At 45.8% G+C, this 24,289-nt stretch overlaps 1 protein-coding gene across 4 annotated transcripts in view; it reads right to left on the bottom strand.

Moving 5' to 3' along the window:
- Positions 1 to 23,566, bottom strand: part of crebbpa (CREB binding protein a) — a 33,664-nt gene extending 10,098 nt beyond the window's left edge. Inside the window, exons 1-14 of one of the 4 annotated variants that reach the window (XM_053617194.1) lie at positions 22,412 to 23,566; positions 9,522 to 10,156; positions 5,314 to 5,484; positions 4,787 to 5,033; positions 4,548 to 4,661; positions 3,975 to 4,211; positions 3,743 to 3,848; positions 3,454 to 3,612; positions 1,493 to 1,610; positions 1,190 to 1,364; positions 1,025 to 1,087; positions 798 to 919; positions 473 to 646; positions 92 to 346 (exon numbers count right to left, since the gene is read on the bottom strand). In XM_053617194.1, the coding sequence (XP_053473169.1) occupies positions 92 to 346; positions 473 to 646; positions 798 to 919; positions 1,025 to 1,087; positions 1,190 to 1,364; positions 1,493 to 1,610; positions 3,454 to 3,612; positions 3,743 to 3,848; positions 3,975 to 4,211; positions 4,548 to 4,661; positions 4,787 to 5,033; positions 5,314 to 5,484; positions 9,522 to 10,156; positions 22,412 to 22,490 (2,655 nt within the window). In that variant the 5' untranslated portion in view covers positions 22,491 to 23,566. Of the gene's footprint in view, positions 1 to 91; positions 350 to 472; positions 647 to 797; positions 920 to 1,024; positions 1,088 to 1,189; positions 1,365 to 1,492; positions 1,611 to 3,453; positions 3,613 to 3,742; positions 3,849 to 3,974; positions 4,212 to 4,547; positions 4,662 to 4,786; positions 5,034 to 5,313; positions 5,485 to 9,521; positions 10,157 to 22,411 lie in introns of all 4 variants that reach the window. The other 3 variants (XM_053617193.1, XM_053617196.1, XM_053617197.1) reach the window with 3 other exon arrangements.
- Positions 23,567 to 24,289: the final 723 nt, after the last annotated feature.

Raw genomic sequence — 24,289 nt, 5'->3', positions numbered from 1 at the left:
AAAAAACGTAAAAGTTGGTCATTGTTATCCATAACCCGAGTATACACGTATATACTGAGCTCAGGAGAGGACTGGATGGCCGTGTACTCACCGGCGTGCCAGGATGGGGTTGAGGCAGGACAGGCAGCTCTGTTTGAGGCTGTGTGTGCGGCGGTGGCGGTGTGCTCCGGGCCGGGCCGGGCGTGGGCGTGCCGGCCTGGTTAGCCTGCAGTGGCGGCAGATTAGTGCCAGTGCCAGCAGCTCCGGCACTAGGGGGAGGGGTGGCACCGAGGGGTGCCTGGGGAGGCGCAGGGCAGTTCATCTGAGGGCCCAGAGAGCCGAGTGCATTCAGAGGGAGGTTCGGTGGCTGCTGGGGAAAACACACACGAGGACAGTGTCTTGGTCTTGGCGTCAATACTTACACACAATATAATTATACATTTATGTATATGTGTGAGTGAGTGTGTGTGTGTGTGTGTGTGTTCTGTCTAACCTGAGGGACGGCTGCCTGCGTGTTGGGCTGGCCCATGTTGACGTTCATAGCGTTAGTATTGGAGGAAAACTGCTGCATAAATGGCGTCTGATTTGCCGCCTGCGGCACCATGTTCCCGCCGTGAGGTCCCATCATGCCTTGCGCCGGGGCCATCCGCGTGGGTGACATACCGATCTGAAGTACACGAATAAGATATTTGATACCGCATGTTTACCTTCTAGGACTAGAACAGATTTTTTTTTTTTTTTTTTTTAAACATAGTAATGTGTGGTGATGAATGAATATGGACTGTGCATATATGTGTATGTGAGGAGAAAACAGCAACCTGAGGAACAGAGCTCATGTTCATCTGTGGTGTGTGACTCATTGGGGAGGCCGCCCGAGCGGCCATCTGAGTCTGAGACATCTGCACATTCTGCATGGACATTGCATTGAACTGGTTTATCCCTAAAACATGGAGAGAAAACAAAACAAAACCAACCACCATGAGTCAACGTTACGACTGGCACACACTTCGCAGTTGTGATAAGAGGGGAAAAAAAATGGCAGTACCTTGGGTGACCTGCATGCGGTTCATCATCTGATTTGGCACATTGGGCATAGGCACAGGTCCATCTTAACAAAAAGATGCAAATAAAGAGAACACACGGGCATGTTAGAGTAAGTTTCAGCTTCAGTGTGTGTGCGCGCACGCGCATGGATGTCTGCGAGACTCACTCTGAGGCCGGGGTCCCAGAGAATTGGGTTGGTTCAGAGCGGGTTGCTGCTGCGCCCCCGGTGCAGTCATAGGCGCCTGGTTAATGATCTGCTTCTGGAGCCGGGAGCGCCTCTTCTCCTCCAGCTCCTTCTGGATCTTGTAAATCTTCTCTGCTAGGAAGTGGTAGTACTCATCCTACGGGCAAAAAAGAGGGGGGAAAAAATAATAATAAAAAAAGAATGACTGAGTAAGGCGAAGGAAAGTACGGACTTCATTGTTCTAACGAGCCGCGCGAGTTATTTTGGTTCTGTTCATCTCCTTACTCTGCTGTTGGCGGACTCGTACATGTCTCCCTCCACCTTCCGGGCGTACGCCACCAGGTTCTCCATGCGCCGGTCTTTCAGAGCTGCGGGGTCCGGCGTAGGGAAGATGGCCTGCACTCTGTACGACACACGCGCACGCACGCACACACACAAATATATGCCACTGTTAGTGAGGAAGCACAAGAAAAAGATGAAAAAAAAAAGGAAACAGACATTAGTATACAGGTGCATCTCAAAAAAAATTTAATATCACGGAAAAATTTGTTTTTGTTCCCCCGTAACTTTCATTTATTCTAGAGTCATTATGCATAAAGGGAAATATCTCGAGCCTTTTTTTTTTGTTTGTTTTAATCTCGATGCTCACGGAAATCAAAAACCCAGTATCTCAAAATATTAGAATAAAGAATTTATAATGCAGACATATCGACCTGAGAAGGTCTCTAATCAGCTGATTAACTCAAAACACCTGCAGAGGTTTCCTGAGGCTTTAATCTCTCAATCTGGGTCAGAACACACACACAATCACAGGGAAGATGGAAGTAAATGCTGCGTTTCTTTTAGAAATCAAGGTTCCAGAGTCTGGAGGAAGAGTGGAGAGGAACAGAATCCGAGCTGCTTGAAGTCCAGTGTGAAGTTTCCACAGTCAGTGATGATTTGGGTTGCCATGTCATCTGCTGGTGTTGGTCCAGTGTGTTTTCTCAAGTCGAGAGTCGATGCAGCGTCTACCAGGAGATTTTAGATCACTTCATGCTTCTGTCTCCTGACGAGCTTTATGGAGATGCTGATTTCCTTTTCCAGCAGGACTCGGCACCTGCCCACAGTGCCAAAACTTCTAGTAACTGCTTTACTGACCGTGGTATTACTCTGCTCGATCGACCAGCCGACTCGCCTGACCCGAACCCCATAGAGAATCTACAGAGACACCAGACCCGACAATACAGACGAGCTGAAGACCGCTATCAAAGCAACCTGGACTTCCAGAACACCTCAGCAGTGCCACAGGCTGATCGCCTCCATGCCACGCCGCACTGATGCAGTCATTCATGTGAAAGGATTAAAACCCCGACCGAGTATCAGTGCATAAATTAACATACTTTTGCATTTCTGTATTATAAAGTCTTTATTCGAATATTTAGAGACACTGGAGGCTAGAGCAGGGGGAAGAGCTTTCTCTTACAGAGCCCCACAGTTATGGAACAGTCTTCCAATTAGTGTTCGGGACTCAGACACAGTCTCAGAGTTTAAGTCTAGGCTTAAAACGTATTTGTTTACTCAAGCTTACCCTGACTAGACTTTCTGTTATGCTAAGCACAGTCCTAATAATCTTTTCTCTCCCTCTCTCCTTCTGCCGAGCCACACACGATTTTATGGAGATACTAGAGATCCTGATCCTCTCTGCTCTCCGGACCAGCCTGATCCGTTTCGGATGTCCTGCCTCTGGATGGAGCTCTCATCTACTCCAATTCCAGACTGCTGGGACTACGGCTGCTTCTAAGGCCAAACAGACTTCATATGAATCCATAATGAACTTTTTCACACTATCTGTTGTTACTCAGATGAGGACGGGTTCCCTTCCAAGTCTGGTTCCTCTCAAGGTTTCTTCCTCTTAACATCTTAGGGAGTTTTTCCTCGCCACCGGCTCGCTCAATAGGGATAAATTCGCACTTTTAAAATCTGTATACCGTGTTTATATATTTCTGTAAAGCTACTTTGAGACGTCGTCTATTGTAAAAAGCGCTATACAAATTAAATTGAACTGATTTGAATGATTTCCATTTCCATGAGAAAACAAACAAACAAAAAAAAGTGCTCTAAATATTTCACTTTACGCGTAACGACTCTAGAATATATGAAAGTACCACTTTTTGAATTCAATTACGGGACTTTTCCACGACATTCCGAATTTTTTCGAGTTGCACCTGTATATATTTTTATGTAAATATATATATGTTTATATATACAGGATGATGTTGGATGCTAACAGTTTGTGGACGAGGTGGTTGCGGAGGTCCTGAGTAACGTGTTCATGCCAGGCTTTTCTCACTCCGCTAGCCGACAGCGGTGCCGCCGTGGGCATGTTACCCAGAGCTCCGACTGCTGAGCCGTCTGACATCAGCTGACTACAGGAGGGAGAGGGAGAGAAAGGGGGTGGGGGGAGAGGACTCATGTTAAAGCATCAAAATCATCTACGTAACAAAGTCAGAGTTCCGGAAACATCTGCAGAAGCAGTAGTATAGAGTAGATGATTACTTGTTGGCGTTGAGAGTGGATGGCATGTTGCCATCAGGATGCAGTTTAGCTTGATCTGACGTGGGCACGCCCATCACCCCGCCGCTCATGCCCATCTGGTTAGTGCCTGTAGGGAGAGAAACGGTACCAGAGTGACACCTCATACACCGTAACGTCAGTCCATCATGTTGCAGACGGCTTACGTCTTGCGTGTGGTCAGAACGTGTCCGAGTACAAGAACGTGTGCGGTTACCGAGTGCGTTCATTGGCCTCATCTGCTGCTGGTGTTGGGTCTGCGCAGGCTGAGCGGGAGGTGTGTGCGTCTGCGCAGGGCTCTGGTTGCTGTAGGGGAGGCCGAGGGCGGCGTACGCTCGCTGCATGGAGCTGGGGTCTATAGGAGCTGGGGCATTTAGGGCCGGAGCCGTGTTCTGACCCGAACCCACCGGACCGATCGTGTTTTGCAGGGCCGCGTTGGGAGACGTCATCATAGCTACAAAAGAGGAGTAAACGGTCAGCCTCGAGTCTAAATAGGAAAAGCAGACGACTAGAGCAGGAGGTGTAGTAGGTCATCGGTTACGAGATAAAAATTGAAACGGGAGGACTTTTCATCGCTGTTGGCGTTACACTTTGATAGGTACAACATATTGGGAGTTGCTTGCTAGTCAGTCAGTCATTCACTTCTTCTCTGGCCAAGGGTTTTAAAAAAAAAAAAAAAAAAAAAAAAAAAAAAAAAAAAAAAAAGGATAAGAACCAGACAAACCAGAAACGAGAGGGAGGGGCGAGACAGGAGGATGTTTTAGAGGGAGTGGAGGATTACGAGACTCACGCTGCTGGTTGCGCTTGTCGCTGGCGTTCTTCAGCGGGAGGCAGACGGGGCAGTCGTGCCGTGTGCAGTTCTTCCAGTGAGAAATAATCTGCCTCGAGGATGCACAGTGAGCCACTGCGGGTGAACACAGATGAGACCGCGAGTGTCAGAAATACAGGAAACAGAGGAACAGGAGCATTTGTCTTGTTGCTGCTGAAAGAGTGTGTGTGTGTGTGTGTGTGTTGGCATGAGCAACTCACCCTGACAGGACTTGCCGGCCTGGCAGTGTGTCATGTGGTTGAGGACGTTCTTCATGGTCCTGCAGTGCGGCAGGGCGCAGGTCCGCACCTCGCCGTTGGCTTGCTCACGCCGCTGGCACTTGTGCGCATGGAGCAGCAGGACCAGCTGCTGCTGGATCAGCTTCCGCTTCTCCGGGTCAGGAGGGGTACCGGCGGGAACACCCTGACACCCAACCATTCCCACTGGCACCTGCTGCTGCGCCTGGGGCTGCACGCACAGACGGACAGACAGACAAGGACGCGTCAGTGCACTCGACACTAAAACAGATTTCGGACCAAGTCACAGGAGTCGTAACGTCTGACAGATACCGCGACGCACCGTACCGAGTACGGAGTGTCTCATAGCGAACCAGGAAAGGCTGCCAAGCTGCTAGCTGGCTCGTTAACGTTGTTTGATGTACAGTGTGCGAGTTTGGGTTGATGGATAAAGTGTAGGAACGAGAGTGTGTCACGGTGAGACGAGAAACAAGCGAGCGCGGAACACTCACCATGTTCTGGACGTTCGGCACGGCGGCTCCCTTCAGATCAGCGCTGAAGGCTGGCAGGCTGTTCGCCAGTGCTGCTTTATTCTGCATCTGGGCGTTTACCCCTGCCGCCGCCAACTGCTGCCCGCCCGCCTGGTACTGACCAAATGGACTGCCACCCCCAGCCATGCCCATCTACAGACAGAAAAAGAAATGCAGCATGTCGTCATAACAGAATCAAGCGCACAGCTCTTGAAAAAGCAAACCTCAGCGACTCTGATGAAACGGTCAAATAAAACCCTCCGAATCACAACAGTTGCCGTTGTGGAAAGACGCGATTACGGCTGCGCTGCAGAAACGCGGCTAACGCGATCATCACGACCATTTCATCTCGACGCAAAATTTACTCCGAGGAGTAAGCCACGAACGGGACCGTTCTGCTGTACAAAATAACCGTATCGTCACGTCAGGTTCATCTCGTCAACGCCAAGAAGGAACGTGAGCGATCGATCGCTGGCGCGTGATTTAACCCGGCAGTCGCGAAAACTCAAGTCTAACGTTAGTCAGTCAGCGAAAGTTCTCCAAACCAATCATTACTGAGGAAAAAAAACGTGCAGCTCTTCATTTCATAACGCTCCCTGCACAGTACACAGGCCCCTCCGAAACTACTGGGACGGCACGGACAGTTCAATTGTTTGTGCTGTGGTTTGAGAGATCAAAAGATCTGAGACGAGAGTTTAGGATTTCAGCTTTTATTTTCCCAGTACTTTTTTTTTTAAATCTCAATGTGTTAAACAACATAAACCACAGAGCCTTTTGTATCAGACGACCCAATTTTTAGGTGAGCAAAAGTATAGGAACAGATAAGTCTTGAAGTAAATGAAAGTAAATATCATTTAATATCCGGTTGTATATCCCTTACTTGTAATAACGGCATCAAACCTGTGACTCACTGATACCAAACTGTTGGTTTCTTCTATTGTGATGCTTTTTCAGGTTTTTACCGAAGCCTCTTTTAGTTGCTGTTTGTTTGCGGGGTTTCTCCCTTCAGTCTCATCTTCAGGAGGTGAAATGCTGATCAGTTGGGTTAAGTTCTGGTGATTGACTTGTCCAGTATAAAACCTTCCACTTTTCCCCACTGATGAAGTGCTTTGTTGAGTTCTCGGTGTGTTTTGGGTCGTTGTCTTGCTGCCTGATGAAGTTCCTCCTGATTAATTTGGATGCATTTCTCTGTAAACTGGCAGACAAAATGTTCCTGTCAATTTCTGACTTCATTCTGCTGCTACCATCATCAGTAACGATTAGTGAGAATGTTCCAGAAGCAGCCATGTAAGCCCAAGCCTTGACACTACCTCCACCATGTTTCACACATGAGCTTGCATGTTGGGAGAATGAGCAGATCCTTTCTTTCTCCACACTTTGGACTTTCCATCACTTTTGGTGGAGGTTCATCTTGGTTCTAGAACTTTTGTGGCTCATTTCTGTATTTCTTTGCGAATTCCAATCTGGCTTTCTGATTCTTACTGCTGACGAGTGGTTTGCATCCTGTGGTACGGCCTCTATATTTCTGCTCTCGAAGTCTTCTCTGAACGGTGCATTGAGATACCTTCACCCCCGCCCTGTGGAGGTTGTTGGTGAAGCCACTGACGGTTGTTTTTTTCTTCACAGATCTCACAATGTTTTTGTCATCAGCTGCTGTTGTTTTCCTCTGCCGACCCGTCCGGTGTCGCTCAGTACACCAATGGCTTCTTTCTTTTTCCAGGACATTCCAAATTGTTGTATCGACTATGCCCAAAGTTTGTGCAATGCCTCTGATAGATTCTCCCTCATTTCTTAGCTTTAAAATGGCTTGCGCCCCCCCCCCCGACAGCTCTCTGCTCTTCATGTTGGTTTATCCCTTTTAACAACAAATGCAGTCTTCACAGGTGAAACTGAGTATATGCTTTGTGCTATTTATTTTTTAAATCAAATCAACCTAACAGGACACGAGTAACAGATAACAAGAAACACCTGTCAGTCACGTGTTCCAGTATTTTTGCTCGCCTACAAATTGGGTGGTCTGATACAAAACATGCTATGTTAATGATAATGAGTCTTTATTGATCACGTATACATTACAGCACAGTGAAATTCATTTCTTCGCATACCCCAACATGTCAGGAAATTGGGGTCAGAGCGCAGGGTCAGTCAGCCGGAGCAGAGAGGGTTATGGGCCTTGCTCGAGGGCCCAGCAGTGGCAGCTTGGCAGTGCTGGGGCTTGAACCCCCGACCTTCCGATCAGTAACCCAGAGCCTTAACCGCCAAGCCACAACTACACATCTACGTATAAAACACCAGGAAATAAAAGCTGAAATTCTAAACTCCCTTCCTGTATTCATCTTTTGATTTCGAACCCAAATATCTTCATTCTACAGCGAAGACAAATGAATTGGCCTTGCCGTTCCAATAGTTTCAGGGGTTTGGTCTAATCCTCGAATCAGCTAATTAACGCGATGGAATTGGTTCGTGGAGAGGAAATGATGAAGTGTTCAGGGCAGGGGTGCTCGAGGAACAGGCGCAACTCCACGCTGGCGTGCCTCGAGCACAGGGCCAGAGAAACCTCTTGCTCTCTGTCAGCCGGGAGCCTGCTCTGAAGTGCACCCTCCTCCCCCCCTTCTTCTACTTTCGTTCATCCACTTCAACACTTCCCCTCCTCCGTTCCTCCCTCCCTCGCTCGCTCCCTCCCTCCGGCAGCACGCCACCCGCTCGCTCTTCTCTGTTGACATTGCTCCAGCGGACCAGATAAAAGAGGCCAGCTGAGCGGTGCACACGCAGCCAGCCCTCCTCTCGCTCTCTCTCCACACACACACACACACACACACACACACACACACACACACACACACACAGCTTTATCCTGACCCTCATCCCGCTGTGCTTACTCATTCACATACAGATCTGTGGCACTCTTTGGCTCGTCTCTCTCATCCCTCAAGAGCCATAGCTGCCACTCCATTCACACTTCACACACAGTTCTGTTGAACTCTCGATACTGACTCGATCACTCGTTTATAAACACGGGAAAGCCTTCAGGACAGGCGAGTTCACACTTGCACCTTTCTGTGGTGTAAGACGACGTAAAAAGCCCTGCTGCAGGAAAACTAATCGGCTTCTTGCTGGAAATGCCGTCGACCCGCATCGCGCCGTCCCGTGCTTGGCGAGCGTTTCATTCTGTTACTCTTAAGGCGTGAGAAGAGGGGGCTCCCCGAACTGTCGCTACACACAGACTAGAGAAAGCACGGCGGCGCTCTGATGTGGTAGGAGCGGGGAGTAGACGTGTGAGAAGTGTGTGAGAGCAGCCCGACGGCTTCCGTACGAGCTTCCTGTGAAACCACAGCGGCGGCGGGTGAAAGGTAAACACCGCCTTTCGTATCGTATGCGAGCGCCGACGTGGGCGTGCGCGAGACACGACGTGCCATATGGACGCAGTAACACACCAGCGCTGAAGGAATGAAGCCTAGGTGACTGATCTGAAGCCACACGGGGCAGGGATCCCAGCCGAAACACGGCCATAGGGTCCACAGCACCCTAAACCCCAGACACACATCTGACATCACAGTACATTATACGATATATATAAATAAACTAGTACATGTTTCATTGCTCACATGCTGGCGTTTCATCCACATCAGTCAACGCTAACCTCGCTATTTGCATCTTACACAAACACTCGCAGCGTTTCTCTTCTTTGAGGTCTTTAATTTGTCCGACACGCCAACCGCGGTCATATTTACCTCGGCGGTTTTAAACAAAAGTAGAACGTCGCCCTTCACCATAATTAACCAATTAAACAGGAAATGCGGAGCGGCTAGCCCGACTCGCAGGTTACGCAACACGAGAAAAAGCCTCTCTAGAAAAAGACGGGTTGCTTAATTGTTTGTGTGTGCATGTGTGTGAGAGAGAGAGATAACGGAGACCCAGTTCATTTGTTGTCGCGCTGGGCTGCTAACAGAGACTGGAGGAGACGAGGCACTGATAGGAAACGTATAACCCCGATTACTGTGGGAAAAAAGACACTACTATGACAGTCGACAACATCTGCCAGCGCTTTATAGATTTATATATGTATTTTTAATAAAGACTCCACAGTCTTCACATGCCTGTTCTATAACTAGTCTATGCTAATGACATATTTGCATGATGCATGCTGGGTATTTAAATGCACCGATGGGAGGAAAGAGCGAGTCTCTCACCTTGTTCATGTTGCCCGCTTGCTGAGCGTTCATGCCCATCTGCTGCGCTCCCTGCGTCAGGGTCTCCGCCAGCACGCTGCCCGCTCCTCCTGGTGCCGCCCCTGCTGCCGCCGCTGCCACTTGCTGCCCTACAGACGCCGCTCCCTGGTACTGCATGCCCGGCGCACCCCTGCCACGCCCGCCTTGCCCCAGCGTCCCGTTCATCACCTGGCCCTGCTGCTGCGCAGCCGCGCTCTGTGCCATCATGCCGTTGTTCAGCATGGCCTGGTTGAAGCTGGCGTTCATGCCCATGGCGCCGTTCCCCGGCGCACCTGGTGCGCCTCCTGCTGGCTTCGGCGTCGGAGAGGCGTGCGACGGAGAGCCCTGGCCCAGAGGGCTCTTACCCAGAGCACCCAGCTGAGGCCCCATGCCTCCACCGGGCGCCGGGCTGGACGAGTTCAGGCCGGCGCCCCTGCCCGCTTGCAGGAGCTCGGAGAGCTGCTTGTGCTTAGCGACGGCGTCCGTCTGCCCCGTTGTTCCCGCTCCACCGCCATTCGAGGGCATGGCCATCAGACCGAGGTCCCCGTTCGGGCCGCTCGGAATCAACTCGTCCGGCAGGTTGCTCTCCAGGTCGTCCCAAGACAATGAGCTCAACTCTGAGAGAAACAAAAACGGGGTTAGTTACGACAGAAAACAAGAGGAACGCCGAGGAAACGAAATACGTCGCGAAGACCAACTGATCATTTTACGTTATGACGTGAAGCCTATGTCTTCCTGCTCGGCTGTCGTTTTACACGGAATCGTCTGTGCGTTTCAGTGTTCAGTCGAGAGGATTAATAAATCTAAACCCTCACCTAAAATTCGGTGAACTTGCTAAAGGGGCGACTCTCACGCAATGCTACGCTCGAGTTTAATCCTTGTAACAAGGTAAAAGCTATTAACCAACATGAACAACACTCTAAAAAAAAAAAATAATAATAAAATCTGTGGTGTACCTCAGGGCTCTGCTTTAGGACCGCTCTCACTACACATCTGCGATCAGGGCACGGGGGTTAAAACTTCTTTAGACTACTATAAACGTGTAGTAGTAGTATTGACACGCCAGGAAATTCTTTAAAATCGGTAAACAACGTACGACCGTACCAGTAAACCTGTCGGTATTGAGTACACGTCTGCTAAAACGTGTGCATCGCGCTGACTGCAGGTCCGAGTCAGAGAGAACTTTGTTGAAAAGGTTGTACTAACACTCTGTGGGATAAATCCAAACCCAAATCACTGGGGCTTTTAATTTTTCAGTCTGTGGTCTGCCACGGCTCTTTAAACACGCGCTGTGTGCTTTCCTGCTCGTGCGATTTAGATGCAGCGCATGTAGCGTGAAGCGTCTGGCAGTAAATGAGGGCACGATCTGCCCGCCTCCCAAAGTAAACACACACACACACACACACGTCAGCAGGTGCTCGACACGAGCGACTCGAGAGATCATCTCTTCCTCTTGTATCGGCCTTACACACACGCCAGCACACAGCCCTCTCTTTCATTCATTCACACAGCCCTTATCTCTCCATCTTTGTGCTGAATCACTCCTTTTACAAGGCACTGAGGACTTGAAGCACACACACACACACACACACACACACACACACACACACACACACAGCTCAATCCCAGGCAGACACTAGAGCTGTCCTACACACAGCTCTCTCACTCTCACACACACACACCCTGGAGCAGAGCCAGGAGGCACAGCATTGTTTTGGTTTCAGAAGCCACGTGAAGCCCCGAGTCCCAGCATGGTGAAGGGGAGGGAAAGAGAGGGTGATTCTTGTCATCTTCTCTCTACACCGACTCCATGCCTTCTGGCTTTTTCTTCCACCACAACACTCACGTCAGCACTCTTTCTCCACCACTAACCCCCCCCCCCCCCCGCAGCCCCCCTCTCGGTCACTACTAGGGCTGGCTAGTTGTAAGCTACTCAGGAAGCGAGATCCCTCGCTCTCTGCTTCGACTACTGCGCCTTTCTCTGAACCAGGCTCTCTCCCTCCCTCTTTCCTTCTTGTTTGGCTCCCTCCATCTATAAATAAGCACGCCGGGCAGCCGCAGCTGTCGGTCGGTGGGACCGTGTGATGGTTGGCCGTCTGGGCTGGAACAGGTGCAGCACGTTCGGGGTTTCGCTCGCTCGCTCGCTGCAATCACTTCACTTTTTCCCCTCCTCTAGATCCCCGGTGCAGACCAAGGGCCGTTGCCGTGACTACAGAGCCGTCAAGACTCCAGATATGACGTTTGGAGAACATAATGGCACAAAGTCTCCTAAGAGCTCATAAGCTGGGCAAAAAAAAAAAAAAAACAGACCAGAGCAGCCATGTCTGTGATTGTGATGGCGTGAAGATTTCAGGAAACGCTGTCGTTTGGTCAGAGAAACAGAATGCTGGTTTAAAAAAAAAAAAAAACGCTGAGACTCTGAGATTTAACACGTGCCTACTTTCAGTTCCACGCTGGTGCTATTTTCGAGTACCAAACCCCACGCTCCTAAACACCTGTTCACGGCTGGCTGCCCGGCCAGAGAAGACGGTGCTGATCCTCAACACAACGGCGCGGTGAGCTGCAGATCGAGCTACTCTAGAGGAACTCTCCTGACCCTGAACTCCACGCTGCGGGTTTAAACGCCATTTGGAGGAGCGTCGACTTTTCCTTCAGGAGACGACTAGTGAGCGTGAGCTGCAACTCGCGGCGGCAAACACGACGTCCACCTCATCACGTTACACACAGGCAAGACGCCAGCATCGAGCAGTACCCGTCACCACACACACACAGAGCTGGAGACGGATTGCTCATTTCCTGGCTGGAACACCAAGCGCTAATCAGCAAAGACGAGTGACATGAGGGAAATACAACCAAAACCACCATCCTCCTCTACATATTCATCCCTCCATCCTTTCATCCATCCCTCTCTCTCTTTCCCCTTTTAGCTCTCACTCCCCGTTTCCCCTTTGCTGTCTATTGGTTTCCTCTCTGTTGCTTTCTCTTTGTCTCTCTCGCTCATCCCCACTCAAAAAAAGGAAATTTTAAACTTACTTTGTTTCTCATCTTGTTTTTGACAATAACCCATACCGTATTTGTGAAACAATGCTGGCAACACTTACCGGATTTATGGTCGAGAGTGTATTCTTTTCACCAAAGAACATGTTTGAGATTTAACAGAAATAGATGCCTTGTTACATTTATTTGGCTTAAGGTGCTCTACAAAAAAGAAAAAAGAAAAAGTAAAACCCCATTACACTTATGCCGCTTTTCTACAGCAGGAACTTTCCTCAGGATCTAGGGACTTTTTGAGGTACTCGGTGTGCTTCCACAGCAGGAACCAGGGTCTAAATTAAGTTCCAGGTAAAGTATCTACCCTACTTGCGAGGTAAATGGTCTGCACTTATATAGCACTTTTATCCAAAGCGCTTTACACTGTGTCTCATTCACCCATTCACACACACTTTCACACCAATGGAAGCAGTGTCTTGCCCAAGGACACTTCGGCATGTGGAGTCACGTGGGCCAGGAATCGAACCGCCAACCCTACGATCAGTGGACAACCTGCTCAACCACCTGAGCCACAGCCGCCCGAGTTGGGTGGGAGGTGGTACTTTTTCAAAAGCCAGGAACTTTTGGGCGCGGAACGTGCTGATTGGTTGAGTGCACGCAGCATTTTTTCCTCCTTCCAATCACCATCCTTAAAAGTCTGTTGCAGTGTGTACAGTAACAATCGCTTCTTCCGATTCGACTCGACAGAGTTTCTTAAAAAAAAAAAAATACGACCGACGGGACCGAGTACGAGGTTCAGGCCTCATTAAGTACTCGTGCCGAGGACGAAATACAGCAGGAACTGGAAACGGTGACCCGCCACGAAAAAGTTGTTCACGCGAGAGAAGCTCGTACGTGAGCGCGTTCGTCTCGGCTGTCTCCGCAACAGCTGATCAAATCCGTTCGCTTACTTTAAGTTTTCCGTTATTACGTCGTTAAAATCAGCTTACTTTGTGTCAATAATCGGTCCAATTGCAGCATACTTCGAGGCTTCATATCCATTGTCGCGTGCAGTCAAACGTCAGTGGACTAATTTGCATAATCTTCACGGTACTTTAGACCACGATGGAAACGCAGACAACAAAGCGCTGGAGGAACCGGACGGTCAATTTGAAAAAAGCTATTGGGTTTAATTGTTCTGGGTAACGTCGGTGGAAAACCGGCTTTATGTGCTGCGCCTAAGCCTTCCTATGATGATGAAAACAATGAGTGACACAGTCTGAAACCCCCTTGATGACCTCTGATGGTCACGTGACAACATATCCGACACTTCCACACTAAGACTGTTCTACGCTGTCACTTACTGTTAGGGTTGTCACGATACCGTCAACATATCTTACGATACTATACCAGCTGAAGTATCACGATACCAAGTAGTATCACTACAAAACGCAATATCGTGTTAACTCATCGTTCAAATCTACAAAAACGCACAGGTATCAACGAAACCAGACCGACCGGATTTTCCTCTCGACACCTTATCCATAAGAACGGATAACCGGCTACTGGAAAAACTCTCCAACAATCAATCGTACAACTGGCAAGCGATTAGTTCAACGTGCCAGATATTTCATCTACTCTTCCACGGAGCAAAGAAATCACGCAAAACGGAAAGATTCCTCAGAGCACCGAGGACCAACGCAACATTCAGAACAAATAACGAACACGGCGAATTTTACAGGGTTGGTACAGATGCTTCATGACGACCTTCCAGGATTTTCATTCACGATTTTTTTGTTTCGTTTTCGAGGACTATACAAGAGATCGTGTCGTGTCGAACTGAACCGAGTACGAACCGGTGACTGAAACGCGGCCCATTAAAGAGACTACGTTAACCAGCGGTCACTTCCGAGCCCTTCCCAAGCCGCTGCTCTTCAATGCTAAAATCCTGATCTGTAATCACGACGTCCTCTGACGAACATCGCCACGCAAATCAGTTAAAGATGACGGCTGTGCTGCGATTCGGCGATATTTACACATAAAACGATCACTCGGAGAACATTAGACGCGGACGTTATACCAGCTGTATATGGATGAGACTAGGGCTGCACGATTACGGCCAAAATGATCATCACGATTATTTTGATCAATATTGAGATCACGATTGTTGATTGAGGATATATTTTTATTGCACTTTCACATTCAAATAAACAGACCGCTGCTTTCACCTCCATGTCGTGCTACATTCCTGCTGACGTACAAATCTCTGCGTCAAATTAGACGGGTCCTTAAAGTGCATCATCTCGTAGAAGCAAAACATAAATAAAACTGTACCCAAATTATAGGATACGTAAAAATAAAAATACCGTCAACCAAATGAAAACAGTTCAGGCGTATGTAGAAAAGACAACAACGGTGTTTACAGGAGAGTCGCAGACAGATCACCCAATAGCGCGGTGACGCAGGGACGACGTCATTTTGTACCGGAACCCGGAAGTCATCGTCACACCGGTTCCCTCGACAAAAACCCAACAGGATTTTCACATAGACTTTTGGATCATCGCAAAAAATAATCTCTGTAATCAATAAAAGTTTACAACACTATCACGTTTTGTGCATCTAGATAATTTTCACAAATGAACACAACTTTTATGAAGTTTGAAGAATAAATACAATCTCCAGAAATAAACGAACCACACCACGGTCGCTCGACTTCACCACGTCACCATCACCGAGCTTCAGAGAACTTTTCCAAACTTGACTTAAAACATTTTCCATAACATGGATTTACTCTGTGGATGAATCTTCATCCACCAGTTTATCTGCAACGTTTTTTCCTGTTCGGCTTAACCTTCCTGTTCCTGTTTAACGTCCCCGATGACGTCTGTAGTGCCATTTAGCAACATGTCAGTGTCATGATTTCCTCTCGCACTAGCGCTGGAGCACGAGGCGTACTTTCGGGGTTTTTTTTAGTGACACTGACTTCTTTACTTTCTACATGTGCAGTTGTTATGATTTCTGTTCTGTCTCCGCCCCTGTATTGCCATTGGTCGTTCCCGTACATGTCGTCACCAGCCTCAGCTGTTTTGTGTTCACCCTTAATTACGTTCGTCATTTAAACCCTTCATGCCTCACCGTTCGACGCAAAGTATTGCGCGAGTTTCCCGTATACCAAGCGTTTGTTCATGCTTTTGATCTTATTCTCAACCTCGCTGTTTGATTCTTGTTTACGCCCGTTTGCCGATCGCCTGACCTTTTGCCTGTTTTTGACCACGTTATTGTCTCACGTTTTGGATGCGTCTGCCTCTCTTCAATAACACTCTTATCTGCACTTGCATCCGTCCTAAACCCTCATCACGTGACAGTTAGCGACTCCCTTTTTCAACACACGTAAAAGCTTTTTTAAAAGAATAATAAAATCACGAGCGGGATCTTACTGGCGTCTTTTACGTCGTAGAATAAAGCGTGAAAATATTTTGAGTAGACCTGCAACAACTAATCGATAAAATCGATAATGAAAATTTTAAACACCGCGGAAATCAAACTGATGCACGAGGACAAACTTATGTTTATATCCAAAATGCTCCACGTCGCTGATCGCGCTCTGTGTAGACGTGGTGATACAGAGTGGGAGCGTGAGTAAGATCTGTAATGTCTAATTAAAGCACTATGATCAAAAATAAAGAGAAGTAAAATAATATTCCTAAAGACAGCGAGTAACAGAAACCACAAGTGGTAGTGAAAATAAGTTTTATTATTAATTTAGGACTGTAGATTAATTCTGTGCATCCATAAAAATAATGCATAAATACTATAAAATAATACGTCTACATACATACACACGCAAAATATATATATATCACACACACACACACACACATATACATGTATATACATATATACACAAACACAGTTTATTTTACAGTATTTATGCGTTATTATTTTATGGATGCACAAAAAGCACCGAATTAAACTACAGTCCTAAATTAATAATATATATTCTGGTGTGTGTGTGTGTGTGTTGGGTTCTTTTCGGTTTTGGACAAACAGTTGTGTAAAGTTTTAGTCTGAATTTATATTTGTAACACTCAGTTTTTATTTTTTTTAAAAAAGGGCACTGAAAGTCTGCCCCGCCCCCATCCGATTAATCGGAAAAATAATCGGCCGACTAATCGATTCTCAAAATAATCGTTAGTTGCAGCCCTAATTTTGAGCTTGTGTTCACCACAGACCTTATTTCAGGCCTTTAACCAAAATCCCTCATTGACCAACTCATTGACTTTGGGACGGACCCGGAAGCGCCGAAACGCTAACTCGTTGCCGGGTTTCAGCGCACAAAATGACGTCAAAAAACATCGATATCACAGTCGATCGTGTTCATGTAATTGTGGGCGGTCAAAATCCTAATCGAGATCGATATTCGATTAATTGTGCAGCCCTATGTTGAAACGACAACGCCGTGTGACTTGACTTTGACATAGGGCTCCGTGATTCAATGTTACGGTGCGTCGTGGGATCGAGCCGCAAGACCGAGCTCCTTGTTTACGTCATTACGAACACCCAAATGACACCCGGTCTATAGTTCGACGGATAGCTGGAACGGCGTAATAGTGTCGGAGTTTTTGTCGTGGAAACGGAAACGTTAATGGAGTTACGTTAACGGAGAGAGCGATGGAGAGAACGAAATAAAGAAAGAAAGAGCGAGCTCGGGTTTTCGAGGCGATACGGTCAGAAAACGGCTGTTAACACGACACCGGGGTCTATTCGAGGAGAACCGCGAGCACGAGTCGTCCGGAGTCGGCTACTGAGTGACATCACGGTCAGAAATGACTTCTTTTATCATTTTTATATTCCGAATAAAATGTGTATACGTGAACGTTTTTATACTCCGAATAACGTGTATATACGTGAACGTTTTTATTCAGACTGACGTGAATGTTAATGTTTTTACTTTGATTAATGTGCATCTGTAAATGTTTTCATTCCAACTGATGTGTATACGTGCACTTTTTTCATTCAGATTAACGTGACTCCATAAAACACCTTTACTGGACTGGAGGGTGATGCTCCAGTATTAAAATCTCCACCTGAGGGCATTTTAGAGGCAATAACCCCTAGGTCTTGTCCACACCCATGAGTCAGTTTTGGAACACAGCTGATGCGCCAGAGGTCTGACCCATGACCTTTCCGTTACACCGGCCAAACGCATCTGTTGTGTCAGCACAACACTTCAAATTTAAAGATCTGTCCACTCCAGCATCCTCACTGAATAACACGTATTCCACTTTATGTTCATCTGATACCAATCCCTCCTCACAGATTAGACAAAATCAGATCTCTCACAGGAGTCGTGTTTTCTCACAGGACGGCTTTACTGCACAAGGAGCGCTTTGAGACGCAAAAGCACATGAGCAGAACGCCCACACAAATTCCAACATGAAACTAATCAGACATGAAGTAATCAGACTATTCGTCAACGAATAGAATTCATATGATCAATTTTATATAACCATCATTACGCTGGCCTTAATCTTTATTCTAACGTACGTGAACGTTATCATTCCGAATAAAGCGTATGTACATGAACGTTTTATTCCGAATAAAGCGTGTACGTGAACGTTTTCATTCCGAATAAAGCGTGTACGTGAACGTCTTTATTCCGAATAAAGCGTGTGTACGTGAACGTCTTTATTCCGAATAAAGCGTGTGTACGTGAACGTCTTTATTCCGAATAAAGCGTGTGTACGTGAACGTCTTTATTCCGAATAAAGCGTGTGTACGTGAACGTCTTTATTCCGAATAAAGCGTGTGTACGTGAACGTCTTTATTCCGAATAAAGCGTATGTACGTGAACGTTTTATTCCGAATAAAGCGTGTACGTGAACGTTTTTATTCCGAATAAAGCGTGTACGTGAACGTTTTTATTCCGAATAAAGCGTATGTACGTGAACGTTTTATTCCGAATAAAGCGTGTACGTGAACGTTATCATTCCGAATAAAGCGTATGTACGTGAACGTTTTAATCCGAATAAAGCGTGTACGTGAACGTTTTCATTCCGAATAAAGCGTGTACGTGAACGTCTTTATTCCGAATAAAGCGTGTGTACGTGAACGTCTTTATTCCGAATAAAGCGTGTGTACGTGAACGTCTTTATTCCGAATAAAGCGTGTGTACGTGAACGTCTTTATTCCGAATAAAGCGTGTGTACGTGAACGTCTTTATTCCGAATAAAGCGTGTGTACGTGAACGTCTTTATTCCGAATAAAGCGTGTGTACGTGAACGTCTTTATTCCGAATAAAGCGTGTGTACGTGAACGTCTTTATTCCGAATAAAGCGTGTGTACGTGAACGTCTTTATTCCGAATAAAGCGTGTACGTGAACGTCTTTATTCCGAATAAAGCGTGTGTACGTGAACGTCTTTATTCCGAATAAAGCGTGTACGTGAACGTCTTTATTCCGAATAAAGCGTGTACGTGAACGTCTTTATTCCGAATAAAGCGTGTACGTGAACGTCTTTATTCCGAATAAAGCGTGTGTACGTGAACGTCTTTATTCCGAATAAAGCGTGTGTACGTGAACGTCTTTATTCCGAATAAAGCGTATGAACGTGAACGTCTTTATTCCGAATAATGCGCGTGTACGTGAACGTCTTTATTCCGAATAAAGCGCATGTACGTGAACGTCATTATTCCGAATAAAGCGTACGTACGTGAACGGTTTTATTCCGAATAAAGTGTATGAACGTGAATGTTTTATTCCAAATAAAGCGAATATACGTGAACGTTTTATTCCGAATAAAATGTACGTACATGAACGTTTTTATTCAGACTGCCGTGAATGCTATCGTTTTCACTTTGATTAATGTGCATCTGTGAATGTTTTCCTTCCGACTGACGCGCACACGTGAACCCGTTTATTCCGACTGACGTGCACACGTGAACCCATTTATTCCGACTGACGCGTTTACGTGAACCCGTTTATTCCGACTAACGCACATACGTGAACCCATTTATTCCGACTGACGCATATAAGTAAATAATTTTATTCCAAATAAGGTGCATGTACGTGAACATTTATTATTCAGATTGAATACGTGAGTGTTTTTAAATCTGATTAAGGTGTATATATGAACATTTTATCCTGGTTAACGTGTATACGTGAACGTTTTTATTCCGAATAAAGTGTATATACACATTAGCCTTTTTATTCCGACTGACATGAATACGTGAGCGTTTTTAAATCTGATTAAGGTGTATGCATGAACACTTTATTCCGATTAACGCATATAAGCGAACGTTTTCATGCCGACTGACGTGCATACGTGAACCTTTTCATTCCAATTAAAGTGTATATACGTGAACGTTTTTATATTCCGAATAAAATGTATATACGTGAACATTTTTATATTCCGGATAAAATGTATATACGTGAACGTTTTTAGATTCCGGATAAAATGCGTACACGTGAACGTTTTTAGATTCCGGATAAAATGCGTACACGTGAACGTTTTTAGATTCCGGATAAAATGCGTACACGTGAACGTTTTTAGATTCCGGATAAAATGCGTACACGTGAACGTTTTTAGATTCCGGATAAAATGCGTACACGTGAACGTTTTTAGATTCCGGATAAAATGCATACACGTGAACGTTTTTAGATTCCGAATAAAATGTATACACGTGAACGTTTTTAGATTCCGGATAAAATGTATACACGTGAACGTTTTTAGATTCCGGATAAAATGTATACACGTGAACGTTTTTAGATTCCGGATAAAATGTATACACGTGAACGTTTTTAGATTCCGGATAAAATGTATACACGTGAACGTTTTTAGATTCCGAATAAAATGTATACACGTGAACGTTTTTAGATTCCGAATAAAATGTATACACGTGAACGTTTTTAGATTCCGAATAAAATGTGTACACGTGAACGTTTTTATATTCCGGATAAAGTGTATATACGTGAACGTTTTTATATTCCGGATAATATGTGTATACGTGAACGTTTTTATATTCCAGATAAAATGTGTACACGTGAACGTTTTTATATTCCGGATAAAATGTATATACGTGAACGTTTTTATACTCCGGATAAAATGTGTACACGTGAACGTTTTTATACTCCGAATAACGTGTATATACGTGAACGTTTTTATTCAGACTGACGTGAATGTTAATGTTTTTACTTTGATTAATGTGCATCTGTAAATGTTTTCATTCCAACTGATGTGTATACGTGCACTTTTTTCATTCAGATTAACGTGACTCCATAAAACACCTTTATTACGCGTATCGTGAACAGAGCGTGGTCATATGACCGCACGGTGCGAACATCCAGGTTCATGGGAAATACAACCCGCTAGAAACCCGCCCCTCACTTAGACGCACGTTTAAACTGCTGAGGAGACGTCCCTCTGATAAACGAACCCGATCCGAATAGCAGCTGATTGCGATTCGTTACGCCGCGATATCCTTTTACGAGACATCATAGTATGTTTTCATTTTCCGACGTCATCTCTCCGCCCCGGCGCCCGTTCACGCCGCTGCACCGCAGACGAAACGTTTACTAGTGAAAGCTGAGGTTGGTTTGGAAACAGAACGTCTGCGTTTAACGCGTGATGAGACCTGCTGCGAGAAAGTGACGCAACGGCACAGTTACATCTCCGTGCCCGGCGTTAAGCACCCGAGATTAACTTTTCTTGCGCACTCTTCTGCTTTTTGTGTCTTTCCCCCTCCTCTCCCTCACTCACTCACTCTCTCTCTCTTAGTCACACAACGAACGTTTACAGCTGAACTAACTTACTCCGTACGACATCCCGTTCGCTGATGAACGATAATCTCTGTGGTGCAAGAGGAATAAAACACTGTGCCGGACACACGCCCTAATTCAGCTTCGTCTCTCACAGGACCGCCGCTGATTATTTTCCTCTCACAGCACTCCTTCGCGAGTGTTTTATCCATCCATCCCTTACTTATCGCTCAAAACGCGTAGTTTTGTATAAAACACCTCGTTTTTCCGCAGGAAAAAAAAAAATTAGGACGTAATCTTACGATATGTCAAATTCTTTTTTTTCTTTCTTGCATTTTTTATTTTATTTTACTCACAGTCAGCTTTTTAAAAATATATATTAAAGCATGGCATACTTACTTGAAAACAAGGACCTTTTTAAAGTTATACTGAAAAGCTGGACTTTATGATTTTTATTTTTAAAAAGACCTCTCAAAGCACTTGAGAGGATTTAGTTAATATTAAAGACTTAATTACCTCAACTAAACCTCCAGGATGAATGGACCATGTAGTCAATGAGCTAACTTCACCACACTAACTGACCCACAGATGTTTAGTTTGCTAACGCGGAGATTTTCAGCACTGAACGTGACGAGTGCTTTAAAATCCACACTCGCGTACTAGCGCACTACGGAGTGTGTCACGTCCCGGCACGCGCACTAATATTGTGCGTACTACTAAGTGCGCTAGTACGATTAGGACGTTAAGGCGTTTTCTTCCATTCTGTACTTCAAAATGATCGATTATTTTTCTGAACATGTAAAGCCAACTCGTACAAAACGACGTCGTTTTTCCCTTTAAAAAAATATATATCAATAATAAATAAATAATTTTAAATAAAAACGAGCCCGTTTTCTAATCTGACAGGAGAAACTACGCTGCAATGTTAGCCGCTAGCTAGCGGAGTGTTCTGGTATGAAGCTAGCTTTAGTGTCAATACAGCGTAAACACGGCGCTTTTACAGCAATAAAAGCACCAAATACAAGGCATGTAGCTCGGTCAGGACATTTCAGTTGGGTTCAGCGTGAAGTTCTGAGTGTGAGAGAGAAGAAAAACCCACCGCAAACTTTTCTTTTTTGACGTTTGAGTTACTTTAGCTAGCCTTACCTGGCCCGTCTGAGGCAGGTGCTGTCATCTTCGGCCTCTTCGCACTCGGAGGTCCAGGATCAAGCAGATTTTCATCCATTTTTTTTTTTTTTTTAGAGCTGTAGCAAAATAACCACAGAGAATCCTTTCGAGGCGGAAATAAAAATGATATCTAAAAACAATACGTTCCTCGAAACGCACTTTGTTTATACGTCTCAAGCGGAGTTGCTAATTAGCTAAGCTAACAGCGAGGAGGAATTCTCAAAAAAGTACCAACAGCGCCACCGCCATTTACCCCATGATAATCCAACACCCAACACCCACATTATCGTCGTTAAATTAGCCCCGAGGAAAAAAAAGAAATATTTCCTCTCAAGAAATCGGAGGTTTTGAAATAGAGAGATATTTGGGAAATGTCGATATTCCAGATGAATTCTCGGCGCTGCGCTTCTTCGTCGGGTCGCGGCGGCGATGTTAAATGTGCATCCTCATCAAAACCTTTTCTCTGACGTCAAAAAAAAATCGTGCAAAAAAAGGACACCCGAACCGCCTTTAAAAATGCATAAATGCATCATAATGTTACTGATAATTTTTCTGCGAACGTCCCGTCGATGCTGTCTGTCGTCCGACGGCTCCCCCTCTCTCGGTTTAAACGACACACGGACCGAAGGGGGAAATCAAAGGTAATAACGCGAAAGGAGAGGAGGAGGAGGAGGAGAGGAGGAGGGAAGGAGGGGGGTGTTTGGTGGTTCGTGGCCGACGAAATGCCGCTGAATTCCAGGGTTTTTCGCCAAAATAAGCTGCGTCGCGATTCAACGGCGGCGTCTCGGGTCGAAATTTGTCGTCGAACGTCGTCTCGGACGCGCCGTTTCCAAATAAAAAAATAGCGCCGTATCGAAATCCTGATTTCCAAGCCGCGACAAGATGGCGGCTGTTGATTCCTTCGATACAAAAAAAATTTTTTTTTCCCAGCTAGAGGGGGAGGGGCTAGGACGCGCATGCACGCGCTTACGTAATGAGATGAGCGTCACGCAAACGCACGCATGCGCAGATCAACCGACAGGGGGCGCCAAAGTAGCAGAAATACAGCTCCGAGCCCGAAAACACTACAGCGGAAATCCGCGATTAGACGTGTTATTGGTTAGCATAAAGACCAGTGCTTCTCAAACTGGGGGCCACAAGATGGTGCTTTTTTTTGGGGGGGGGGGGGTCGTATGGAAATTCTAACATTGTGGTGTTGTTTTTTTTAAAAGATGAAGAATTGGACCTGTATGTAAGTCAGGATTGTGAACACTTTGACGTCCGTAAAAATGAGAAATATTAATCAATTAAATCGGGTATACGCAGCAGACTGAGACATACACCAGAGAGAGACATCCGCTGATATATTAGTGTACAGTGCTGTTAGAGAGACGCTGATGAAACTTAAGACTATTTAAAATGGATAAGTTTTTAGACAGAGGACGTAGTATCTTATCTGAGAAAGTTAATACAGAAGAGCCTGGAGTGGGGGTGAAAAACCTAGGTGGGCCACAAAGAGACTCGCCCTATACAAGGAGGAGGGCTTCACGTTGAAAAAGTTTGATAACTACTGAGTGAGCGAGTCGAGATTTTAAAAGCATCGCCTTTTGTTTGTTATTGACGCAACAGCTACAAAAATGACATTTTGATCCACTTTTATTTTCCTGAGCTCAATTTAAAAAAAAAAAAAAAAAAAAACACTTTTTTTTTTTTTTTGGTAACACTGTATGAACAAACTGTATGATTTACTTGCAGGGATGCTTTGATCGTTATGCATCCATGTCATGCACGGTAAACGTGAATGTAAAACTGATCGAACAAACCCCATGGCTTTCGGTATCATCTTTCATGTTTCTTCTTGTTGCACAAGAAATCGAC

This window comes from Ictalurus furcatus, chromosome 27 (assembly GCF_023375685.1).
Source record: "Ictalurus furcatus strain D&B chromosome 27, Billie_1.0, whole genome shotgun sequence".
NCBI classification, from domain to species: domain Eukaryota; kingdom Metazoa; phylum Chordata; class Actinopteri; order Siluriformes; family Ictaluridae; genus Ictalurus; species Ictalurus furcatus.
The sequence above is the reverse complement of the archived record's forward strand: the minus strand, read 5'-3'. Positions and strand labels throughout refer to the sequence as shown.